Source organism: Anopheles gambiae, chromosome 3, assembly GCF_943734735.2.
Source record: "Anopheles gambiae chromosome 3, idAnoGambNW_F1_1, whole genome shotgun sequence".
In the NCBI taxonomy this organism is placed as follows: domain Eukaryota; kingdom Metazoa; phylum Arthropoda; class Insecta; order Diptera; family Culicidae; genus Anopheles; species Anopheles gambiae.
In genome coordinates, this window is record NC_064602.1 from 20,245,984 (window position 1) to 20,257,904 (window position 11,921).

The following is an 11,921-nucleotide window of genomic DNA, read 5'->3' on the forward strand; positions in this document are numbered from 1 at the left end:
AAACTGCTTCAAACCAAAGCGCTGCGGAAATTTTAAAGGGAGATTATAGTTTATTTATTTTGTCGTTCTTTTGTCCATTTTTTGTTTGTCTTTCAATAATAATAAATGTGGATTACAATGAATAGCATCTGAAAACACACAGAAAACATTGTAAATTATACAAGGTACCATTTCCTTTCCTCATTCCCCTTCCTCTCCCGCTCTCGCTTCCTGATATCTGTGTGTGAGATTATATCATCCTATCTAATGGTTCAGTATCACATACCGTTAGCTAGTACCAATTCCGTGCGTGGTAAATGGTTGGCATACATGATTCGATCCGTTCCCTACCCACCATGCCTTAGAACTGTACGCCACAGTTCGTCGCCTTAGAACTGTACGCCACAGTTCGTGCAGCGCCGATTGCGCAGCGCCAGACAGGCCAGTATGCCCAGTGGGAAGAAGAAGATGGCACAGAATATTCCCAGACAGGAATAGTCGTCCTCCAGCATGCCGATGCGGCACACCGGGCACCCGTTCACGACAATGATCTGGTGGTTGATGATTTCCGCCCGCTGGGGCGGTACGGTTTGTATGGTTACCTGCGGTACGATCGGTACCGGGCCCTTGTTTCCCCCGTCCATGGCGCCGTAGTACGGAACCGATCCGACCATCGGCGTCACGTACGTATGGGTGGTCGCGATGGGTTGCTGCTGAACGTACTCCTGTCTTGGGTAGGAAGCCGACGGGGCTGCTGAAGCCGCAGAAGCAGCTACTGTGGGTGGAGCGGAAGGCTGTGCTCCTCCGTTCCCGTTGCTCGTTGCTGCAAAAAAAAGAAAGAAAGATGAGTAATGTTTTCGCAACTGGGGGAGGTGGATTGCTGTTTTGGTATGGAACATGCTCTCTTTACCATAGTTCGAATGATAGCTATCCGCTATGACTTGATCGTACGATGGCGGCTCGTTGGAAAACTTTTGCGAAGCCATTGCGAGGAAATGCGCACAATACTTGAATATTTCTTTTTAGCACCCCGAAACAATAAGCTCGCACAACTTCACTGGAAATTAACGTCTGTGTGTGAGTGGGTGTCAATGTTTACAAGAGGGCGATGAATCAGCTGTCAACTAGCGATTCCAAAATAAACGCATACGTCAGATGTATAAACCGTGTACAGTTTTAGTACAAACATTTGATGTGCAAATTGTATCGGAATTTCAACAATATTTTGTAAAATGAACTGATGTACGTTACTTATTTTTAGTGCCATCTATTTCTGTTCATTTTTCGGAACACTAATAAGCTCATTTCAATTCAAAAGTAAGAATAAACTGCTCTTTTTGTTTTGTGTACTCCCATGTATTGCCCATCACTACCAATCGCTGTCGATTTTAGAACAAAGAGCCCGTACTAAAACCACCCGAGCTGTCAACGTGACGTGCCAAATAATCAAAAAATAATGAGAGAAAAAAAGTTTGTGAAAAATTGCCACCGTAATCGAGAACGAGAGACCCGTAAATTGGTCCGAAAATTGTATCATTCGTGCTTGTGTTTTTACCCGTAAATGCTACGCCATACAGCGTGGCAGTGTGTTGTGCGATTAGCCTATTAGTGTAGCGATTAACGAAGCAGGAAAAGCTGGTGAAAGTTGTGCGTGTCGTAGGCAGCGAACAGAAACGCAGACGTGTTGAGTTCTGCCGTGCCGTCTGCTGGCCGTCTTGCCACACTGCACTTCGGGTCACTCCCATATTCCCCGTTGCACCTGACCGGAGCTGCACCGCCGTCTTCAGAGATCAGATCGGATTACCCCCCACCCCTTTCTTTGCCAAGTGTCCAACTAGCGTCATTTCCACACGAAGCATCCGTCCAACAAAAAAAAACCTTACCACGTATGACGACGATTGTCCGATTGTTTGACGACGGGTGAATTAAACTCCCAGCTGGGGTAACAACAGGGGGGGCGATGGCGAATGATGGGGAGGGTTTGATACGTTTGCTAAGATGAACGCTTGATACGATCCGAAAGAGACGGACTAAAGGTAAAGTAGGTGAGTCTAGCCGGTGGTACGATTCGGAAATCGGAGCGAAGGTTAACATCGTCCTCGACGTCGTGGTATTACACAGCTCGTGAAAGTGTCGGTGGGTTGAAAGGCACCATCAACCAAAACTAAGAAAAACAGCGAACATCCGGTGTGTTTGTGAGTGAGTGTTTGATGCATACGGTAGCGTCAGGGCGTTACAGGGGGTAAAAAGTGCCATCGAGGTGCGAGGACACACACCACCACCACCACCGATCGGCCCTAAACGGAACGGAACTATGCAAACTGTGGCCGGCGGTGGAGCAAATACGACCAACACAAGCAGCAGCAGCAGCAACACGACGAAGGGAACGAGCGGCACGACGGGTCCGTCGGTGGCCACCAGCACCAACAGTAGCGGAACGACGACGAAGGCGACGACGGTAACGACAAAAACGAAAGAAATGTTCATCCTACGAGCGCTCGAGAAGATCCTGAGCGATAAGGACATCAAGCGGTCACACCATCTGCAGCTGAAGCGGGCCTGCGATGTGGCGCTCGGTAAGCATGCCTGGCCGATGATTAATATTCCCTAAATATTGCGTTATTTGCGTTCACTGTAGATTCCCCCCCTCGCTGTCTTGTTACGTTAACGTGTCTGCTGATAAGCCCGGTAACTAGTTCGAGCATGTCGTTTAGCCGAGGGTTTTGAAGTGCGTTCGGAGCCAAAGAACCCTTTTACCCCCTTATTATTGATTATCTGTCGGTTACTTTTTTTCTCTCCTTCGGTTCCTCTTTTCGATTCCATTTGTTAGCACATTTATTACTTTCCCTTTCCCGTGCCATCATCGTCTTGAGGCGCCCTTACCCGAAAGTGCATTCCACCAGCAGGAAGGAACTGACGGTGGAAGGTCACTCAGAGCCTTTGCCTTGTGCAACGAGCGCCACCCGAACCGTGTCACGCGTCTTCGTACGCGTATAATTGCCCGCACGGAAAAGCGAATACGTGCTGACAGCGGTCGGAGAAGTCCGGGAAACAAAACCGGGGGGAACAAATGTGTAAAGTGAGAAAAAATCAATAACACTTAAGTAACCTACTTGAAAGAGGGCACCACCAGTACCTTTTTTCCGTAGGCTACTATGATGTACGCCGTACGATGAGGGGGGATACTGATACGAAAGCACAAGTAACACACGCGCGCTTGCCTGGTTGTAGGTAATTGTCGCCTATAGGCTTCGTCGTCCTTACGTGTTGTCGATCTTGCTCTTGCGGGGAGAGGTTTTTGAATGAATGGGGTTTTGATTGAATTAATTATGCAAAAGATTGAAAATTATGCATTGATTCGATTTTTGTTGAAAAGAACAGTTTAGGTTTGAAAAGTTGTTTCATAATATTCTTCTTTCAATTATAGCTTGAAATGTACTTAAACTTCAATTGTATGGACGTTTGGAATTTATAACTTGTTATAGATATAAAGATTGTTATTCTTTTTGAATAATTTTCAAAAATATTTTTTTCTTCTGTCTCATTAACCCATATCGAATATGGGAAATGTTGCTTTTAAATGTTTTTAAACAAAAATCGCAATTGTTTGACAATTTTTGTATACATATTTTTATTCGAACGTACGGACATACGGCCCACACAGACAACATTTCAAATCAATGTGGCTGACCTAATTACACAAAATCAGTTCAGCATATGCTTATCATCAGGATTGTGTATGTAACATATGTTTATATTGAATCATGCTAAAATTACCATTTTTGCTAGAAATTAATTTGTTGGTTTAATTTTCCCTCAAAATGTTGCTAATAACGCTTTACAAAATTAAACAATCCTGCATGCTTGTTCATAAATTACCCCAGCATAACAACATAAGAGGTGAAAGAGCAAAAAAGCGAAAGGAAAGGGAGGGAATCACGGTTTCTGTCCCAAATTACCAATACCTTCAAAAGCCCCCTTCACCTGCCCCATAATCTCTGTGTTCGCCAGGTGACAAACATTGTTAAACTCTTCACAAACAGCCCGAAGAGAGGGAAGGGTTTTTATTAAAGCGCAGAGAGATAACACGCTCGCTGTGTGTGCGCCACCGGGATTGTGCAACGCGAGAGAAGTGTACTTGCCATAGACAACTTGTATCCCGAAGGGAACGAAGCCTCGTGTCACCCTAAGTACCATCGGTTGTGCTTTACTCTTCCTCCCTGTTGTGTGCGCAATTGTTTTCTTTCACAAATTCAGCCGCCGAGCAAATGATAAGCAGCGGTGTACGGGTTTTTAGTCATCACTCAATCGTCACTGATAGTGGCAGGACGGTGGTTTGTTCGATTCTGTCGCCAAAGCGATGGATGAAGTGTATCTGAATGTGTTCCAGCGCATAGAAGACTATTGGGGATTCGGGGCGAAAGGTCTCTTTTGCAGTAAAAGGTGTAATGTTTCCCCCAATTTACCATTCTAATACACATTTTTTTCTTCATCGTTTGCCCCCTCTCTACAGAGGACATCAAGGAGGAGCTGAAACAGGCGGGGCACACAGACACCAATGGCGAAACGCCCGTGCCGTCGGCGGCGCTGCCCCTGCCGAAGAACGACTCCGGCAACATCATCAACGCGGAGAAGTACTTTCTGCCGTTCGAGCTCGCCTGCCAGAGCCGCACGCCGCGCATCGTCGTGACGGCGCTTGACTGCTTGCAGAAGCTGATCGCCTACGGTCACCTGACCGGCAACATTCCCGACTCGTCCAATCCGGGCAAGTTTCTGATCGACCGGATCGTCACGACCATATGCAACTGCTTCATGGGCCCGCAGACGGACGAGGGTGTGCAGCTGCAGATCATCAAGGCGCTGCTGACGGTCGTCACCTCGCAGCACGTGGAGGTGCACGAGGGCACGGTGCTGCAGGGCGTGCGGACGTGCTACGACATCTATCTGTCGAGCAAGAACCTGATCAACCAAACGACGGCCCGGGCCACGCTCACCCAGATGCTGAATGTGATCTTCACGCGCATGGAACATCAAGCATTCGAGGCGATCGCGGCGGCAAACTCGTCCGCTGGGGCGGCCGTTGGGAGTAACAGCAGTACGACGCTGCAAGGAGCGTCACCGAACGCCAGTGCGACGGGCGCAACTGTCGGACAGGACGAATCTCCCACCAAACCGGCGGAGGCGGAGAAACATCCCGACTACGATGCGGTACGAGCGATCGTGGAGGAAATCGTGGACAGTGTGATAGCGCAAGCGGCGGCTGCTAACGGTGCACAGGAGTCGGAACACACCGTCGACGGTGTGGGACTGACGAGCAGTGTAAGCGAGCCGGCAATAAACCACCACGAAACGAGCGAAACGGCCAGCATCGGGGGTATCTCGAACGGGGGTACCGATACGACCTCCATCGCACGTGTGCCGTCCCAGGAAAGCATGGAGGTGACGAGCGAGAACGACAGCATCGTGACGGCCAAGTTTACGCACATCCTGCAGAAGGACGCCTTTCTGGTGTTTCGAGCGCTGTGCAAGCTGTCGATGAAACCGCTCCCCGAGGGCCACCCCGATCCGAAGTCGCACGAGCTGCGGTCGAAGATTCTTTCCCTCCATCTGCTGCTGTCGATCCTGCAGAACGCCGGGCCGGTGTTTCGCTCGAACGAAATGTTCATCATGGCGATCAAGCAGTACCTGTGCGTGGCACTGTCGAAGAACGGGGGCAGTGCCGTGCCGGAGGTGTTTGAGCTGTCGCTCTCGATCTTCGTCGCGCTGCTGTCCAACTTTAAGACGCACCTGAAGAAGCAGATCGAGGTGTTTTTTAAGGAAATTTTCCTCAACATTCTCGAGGCGCCCAGCTCGTCCTTCGAGCACAAGTGGATGGTGATCCAGGCGCTGACGCGCATCTGTGCGGACGCGCAAAGCGTGGTCGACATCTACGTCAACTACGACTGCGACTTTTCCGCCGCCAATCTGTTCGAGCGGCTGGTGAACGACCTGTCCAAGATCGGGCAGGGCCGGCAGGCGCTCGAGCTCGGCACGTCCGTCAATCAGGAGAAATCGATGCGCATCCGCGGGCTGGAATGTTTGGTCTCGATCCTGAAGTGCATGGTGGAGTGGAGCAAGGATCTGTACGTGAATCCCAACTCGCAAACCACGCTCGGCGACCCGCCGTCGGGCGGTATCGGAGCCGTGGAGCGGAAGGGCAGCTCGATCAACACGAGTGTCGGCTCGCCCGTCGATGAACCGTCGTCCCACGAGATGGCACTGAAATCGCACGGTGGTTCGAGCGTGAGCATCAACTCGCTGGGCAGCACCAACACCTCCGGCGGCAATCGCGAAGTGCTCGATCTGCCCGAAGAGCTGGAAGAGCGCAAGCAGCGCAAGGAGGTGATGGAGACGGGCATCGACATGTTCAACCGGAAGCCGAAGAAGGGCATTGCGTTTCTGCAGGAGCGCGGCCTGCTCGGCACGACCGTGGAGGACGTGGCCCGGTGGCTGCACGAGGACGAGCGGCTAGACAAAACGCAGATCGGCGACTATCTGGGCGAGAACGACGAGCAGAGCAAGTCGGTGATGTGCGGGTACATCGACGCGATGAACTTTGCCGAGCTGGACATCGTGGCGGCGCTGCGCTACTTCCTCGAGGGCTTCCGGTTGCCGGGCGAGGCGCAGAAGATCGACCGGCTGATGGAGAAGTTCGCGTCGCGGTACTGCGACTGCAACCCGAACAACACGCTCTTCGCCAGCGCCGACACGGTGTACGTGCTGGCGTTCTCTGTGATAATGCTGACGACGGATCTGCACTCGCCGCAGGTGAAGCACAAGATGACCAAGGAGCAGTACATCAAGATGAACCGGGGCATCAGCGACAACAAGGACCTGCCGGAGGAGTACCTGTCGCAGATCTACGACGAGATAGCGGGGCACGAGATCAAGATGAAGAACACGGTCGCGAACAAACCGGCCGGCAAGCAGATCATCGTGAACGAGAAGAAGCGCAAGCTGCTGTGGAACCTGGAGATGGAGGCGCTCTCGACGACGGCCAAAAATCTGATGGAATCGGTATCGCACGTGAAGGCGTCCTTTACCTCGGCGAAGCATCTGGAGCACGTGCGGCCGATGTTCAAGATGGCGTGGACCTCCTTTCTGGCCGCGTTCTCCGTCGGGCTGCAGGACTGTGACGATCCGGAAATAGCGTCGCTCTGCCTCGATGGCATCCGGTGCGCGGTGCGCATTGCGTGCATCTTTCACATGAGCCTGGAGCGCGACGCGTACGTGCAGGCACTGGCCCGCTTCACGCTGCTGACCGCCAACTCGCCGATCAACGAGATGAAGGCGAAAAACATCGACACGATCAAGACGCTCATCATGGTGGCGCACACGGACGGCAACTATCTCGGCTCGAGCTGGCTGGACATCGTGAAGTGCATCTCGCACCTGGAGCTGGCCCAGCTGATCGGCACGGGCGTACGGCCGGAATTCCTGTCCGGCCCTGCATCGCACCGGGACACACTGGACCCGAGCGCGAAGGAGCACATCGGCGAAACGAGCTCGCAGAGCATCGTCGTCGCGGTCGATCGTATCTTTACCGGCTCGATCCGGCTCGACGGTGACGCGATCGTGGACTTTGTCAAGGCGCTCTGCCAGGTGTCGCTGGACGAGCTGACGCGCCCGCAGCCGCGCATGTTCTCGCTGCAGAAGATAGTGGAGATTTCGTACTACAACATGGGGCGCATCCGACTGCAGTGGTCCCGCATCTGGCAGATACTGGGCGAGCACTTTAACGCGGTCGGCTGCAACACGAACGAGGAGATTGCGTTCTTTGCGCTCGACTCGCTGCGCCAGCTGTCGATGAAGTTCATCGAGAAGGGCGAGTTCACGAACTTCCGCTTCCAGAAGGACTTCCTGCGCCCGTTCGAGCACATCATGAAGAAGAACAACTCGCCCGCGATCCGCGACATGGTGGTGCGGTGCGTGGCGCAGATGGTCAACTCCCAGGCGCACAACATCAAGTCGGGCTGGAAGAACATCTTCTCCGTGTTCCATCTGGCGGCGGGCGACCACGACGAGGCGATCGTCGAGCTGGCCTTCCTGACGACGGGCAAGATCATTACCGAGCTGTACCAGAGCCAGTTCCACATCATGATCGACTCGTTCCAGGACGCGGTCAAGTGCCTGTCGGAGTTTGCGTGCAACGCGCGCTTCCCCGACACGAGCATGGAGGCGATCCGGCTGGTGCGGACGTGCGCCATCTGCGTGAACGATTCGCCCAACCTGTTCGCCGAGCACGCCGGCATGGAGAACGACGTGTCGGTGCCGGAGGAGGACCGGGTGTGGGTGCGCGGCTGGTTCCCGATGCTGTTCTCGCTGTCGTGCGTGGTGAACCGCTGCAAGCTGGACGTGCGGACGCGCGGCCTCACCGTCCTGTTCGAGATCGTGAAGACGCACGGCGACGCGTTCCGGGCGAACTGGTGGCGCGATCTGTTCAACGTGCTGTTCCGCATCTTCGACAACATGAAGCTGCCCGAGCACCAGCCGGAGAAGGCCGAATGGATGACGACCACGTGCAATCACGCGCTGTACGCGATCATCGACGTGTTTACGCAGTACTTCGACGTGCTCGGGCCGATGCTGCTGGCCGATCTGTACTGCCAGCTGCACTGGTGCGTGCAGCAGAACAACGAGCAGCTGGCCCGCTCCGGCACGAACTGTCTGGAGAATCTGGTCATCTCGAACGGGCTGAAGTTTAGCGAGGACACGTGGAGCAAGACGTGCCAGTGCATGCTGGACATCTTCAACAGTACGCTACCGAACGAGCTGCTCACCTGGAAGCCGGATCCGCTGCCACAATCGATCGGTGGTGGTGGTGGTGTGCAAACAAACCAAGCCGCATCGCCACGTGTGCAGGAGAATGGAGACCTGCCCCGGCACGGCATTCTAAAGCGCTCCGGTTCGCAACATTCCATGCACGGCCAGGACGGCCATGGGGCAGCAGGTGAGCAGGGCGGTCTGACGGCAGGCAGTGCCGCCAACACGTCCGTTCTCTTCTCCAACCTGCTGATCAAATGCGTCGTCCAGCTCGAGCTGATACAAACGATCGACAATATCGTATTCTTTCCCGCCACCTCGCGCAAGGAGGACGCGGAAACGCTCGCCCAGGCAACGGCGGAGCTGAGCGCGATCCACCAGCAGCACGCCTCGTCCTACCCTTCCTCCCTGTCCGGCGAGGAGTGCCAGCGGGAGGAGCAGGGCATGTACAGCTACCTGAACACGCCGCACCTGCTGCAGCTGGTGGACTGCTTGCTGCAGAGCCACCGGTTCGCCAAGCAGTTCAACTCGAACAACGACCAGCGGACGGTGCTGTGGAAGGCCGGCTTCAAGGGTTCGCTCAAGCCGAACCTGCTGAAGCAGGAGACGCAATCGCTCGCCTGCGTGCTGCGCATACTGTTCAAGATGTACAGCGACGAGAACCGGCGGCGCGACTGGCAGGACATCGAGAAGCGGCTGATCGGCGTGTGTACGGAGGCGCTCGATTACTTCCTCTCGCTGCCGAGTGAACCGCACCGGGACGCGTGGACCTCGCTGCTGCTGCTGGTAATGACACGGTTGCTGAAAATGTCGGACGCACGGGTAAGTTTGGCGTAGGACAACTCAAATCCACTGTATCGAACCGCTGATGGATCGTGTTCTTTATTTCTGTTCCAGTTTGCCGCCCACATCGCCAGCTATTACGTGTTTCTGTGCGATCTAACGTGCGTGGATCTGAAGCCGGAACTGCGGACCGTGCTGCGGCGCGTGTTTCTCCGCATTAGCCCAGTGTTTGGAATCTCCAGTGCCAGTGCGTCCGGTGCGAACGGCAACAGTAGCACCGTGCCGATGGCAGCTACCTAGTATCGGCGGCACGGTTCAGTCAGCCGCACTACCACCGCAGCACCGCACCATCATCAGTGGCAGTACTACGCATCGCCGCCAGTGCTGTACCACCAACAATACCGCGCCGGTTATTTCACACCGTCGTCCGCCAGCGGCTGCCAGTGTTATCGTTGGCGTGCGCTCGCGCTCAGTGGCCAAAACGGTGGCCACTTGCGCTCCTTCCCGTCCTCGCCGGAGCGACAGCGCAGTGGCGGTGGTGGCAGCAGTCGGTCGGCTTACCAACGGCGGGCTTCAACGGCGGGTGTGTTGGGCGCGTTCAGCATCGGTGGCTCCAGGGCGGCGGGACACCACCCGGCAGCGGTGCGCAGTAGCAATAGAGGCAACAGTAGCAGCAATAGCAATAGCATCAAAAATATCATTCACACTACCTCTAGCAATAATGGCAGCGATCGTGTCCGTCGATCTTCCGGTGCGGCTGCTGCACCTTCACCGGCACCGCGTTTTACATCGCTCGTTTCGTCCTTCACACGGCGCTCTGTTCCCACTTCCGCTTCCCGTTCTTCTTCGCCTTTTAATCCAGGTTCACCTTATTCGGTGAATGCAACTAACCCTACCATCGCTGGTAGGACGGCAGGGACCGGGCGTAAGAACAGTTCCCCGTGGACGAACAACCGGATCCTGTAGTGTGTGAAACGATCAGCGGATCGGTGCACTTAGTGCACCTTTTTATTGCAACTCCACGCAATGCACGGGATTCCAGCACGCTGCATCAAGCGAGAAAACATTTCCCCGTTGATTGAAATTTTTTAGAAGAAAAAACAAACTAATCCAAAGATTGTGATGCAATTCCTCCCGGCCCAAAATGAAGATCGCAAACCAGTAAGACGGCTTGAAAGCTTTCCAACGTAGAGGTACTGTGTGTATGTGTCTTATCTTATGTTCACCACTTTCATAATTTTAGAACCGGCTGTTTTTTTCTGTTTTTTTACTACTTGCATGACAGGCCTCTGCAAACACATAATTAGATCCGATTAGAACGATGCTCTGCTAGTAAGAGGAAGAGGAAAACGGTTGTCTTTTGTACATAGCTAAAAAGGAGGATAGAATACTTTAACGAAATTAACACACCACACTCGGTTGCTGTTTGCTTTATGAGAGCAAATTATACCTTTTCTGCACCTTCGAAAGCAATTTTGGGTAGACTGGGAGAGCGTAACATACGCAAACGTCACACGGCGGGATATCTTCGTAAAAGAAAGCCCTGTGTGTTTGGCGATGTGTAGTACGAAAGAAAAGAAACTCAAAATAGGAAACGGAACGCAGTGTCGTCGCAAAAGTAACATTATTTAATCAGTAAAGTTAGAGAACAAAACAAAAACAGATAGAAATTAAATGAAATAGAACAGATAGCAAGAAATGATGATTAAAAAAAACAAACAAACAAATAATTAAACAAAAACAGGCACAACTCTTCAAACGGTTGTGTGTGTGTGTGGTTAATGCATAGATAAAAACGAAGCAAAAAGAAGCATACTAAACTAGCAAATCGCTTTTGTAAACAGGGATACACGGCCACGCGCGCCGCGACGGATGAGATTTCAGTGCAATCGGAACGGTTTTTTTTTGTGTGGAAATAGAATCAAATCCTACTAAGGGGCTTACAACCTATAGTAATAGGGGAGAGAGTGGTGGTTCGACTTCCGATTCCGTCAGTCTGAGGGCGGCACCGTGTACGTGTTTCGGTTGATAGGAATTATGTTACATTTTGGCATTTCCAAGCACTCGGCACAGCAGCTCTAACATAAGATGGGATTGGTCCAGCAATATGTAGAGCAAATAACAACAACAAAAAACATAAGACAAATGAATGATGTACGTTGGTAGCATTATACTCTGTGATCGATGCCGAGGCAAAAACAAACTAAAAGAAAAAACGTACTGCAGTGAAGCGTCGATATATAGAAGGTGATAAACTAATCATTTATTTGTTATGTGAAATTATTATCGAAAGAGAATATACAGTATATATAGAGTATAATGTATACTAACGAAATGCATATGATTAAAACAACAAA

General features: G+C 52.3%; 2 protein-coding genes across 3 annotated transcripts; one reads left to right on the forward strand and one right to left on the reverse strand.

Annotated features, from left to right (window-relative positions):
- Positions 1–30: 30 nt before the first annotated feature.
- Positions 31–1,105, reverse strand: LOC1279871 (membrane protein BRI3). The gene is made up of 2 exons (XM_319651.4): positions 890–1,105; positions 31–802 (listed from the first exon to the last, which is right to left on the reverse strand). Exons 1-2 carry the CDS (start codon positions 963–965, stop codon positions 369–371), a joined length of 510 nt encoding a protein of 169 aa, XP_319651.3. The 5' UTR covers positions 966–1,105; the 3' UTR covers positions 31–368.
- Positions 1,106–1,411: 306 nt separating this feature from the next.
- LOC1279872 (brefeldin A-inhibited guanine nucleotide-exchange protein 1) lies at positions 1,412–11,921 on the forward strand. 2 transcript variants are annotated; one of them, XM_061659619.1, is made up of 3 exons: positions 1,412–2,555; positions 4,493–9,603; positions 9,679–11,921. In XM_061659619.1, exons 1-3 carry the CDS (start codon positions 2,294–2,296, stop codon positions 9,862–9,864), a joined length of 5,559 nt encoding a protein of 1,852 aa, XP_061515603.1. In that variant the 5' UTR covers positions 1,412–2,293; the 3' UTR covers positions 9,865–11,921. The 2 variants fall into 2 exon arrangements, with proteins under 2 accessions (XP_061515603.1, XP_061515604.1); XM_061659620.1 differs by lacking the exon at positions 1,412–2,555 and adding an exon at positions 4,125–4,403.

What these genes read in the sequence shown, in the direction of transcription:
- LOC1279871 (XM_319651.4), bottom strand. Translation starts at nt 965, where the DNA reads ATGGCTTCGCAAAAGTTTTCCAACGAGCCGCCATCGTACGATCAAGTC. An exon ending in TAGCTATCATTCGAACTATG is followed by an intron (nt 803 to 889) that starts GTAAAGAGAGCA and finishes TTTTTTTTGCAG; the next exon opens with CAACGAGCAACGGGAACGGA.
- LOC1279872 (XM_061659619.1), top strand. Translation starts at nt 2,294, where the DNA reads ATGCAAACTGTGGCCGGCGGTGGAGCAAATACGACCAACACAAGCAGC. An exon ending in GGCCTGCGATGTGGCGCTCG is followed by an intron (nt 2,556 to 4,492) that starts GTAAGCATGCCT and finishes CCCTCTCTACAG; the next exon opens with AGGACATCAAGGAGGAGCTG. An exon ending in TGAAAATGTCGGACGCACGG is followed by an intron (nt 9,604 to 9,678) that starts GTAAGTTTGGCG and finishes TTTCTGTTCCAG; the next exon opens with TTTGCCGCCCACATCGCCAG.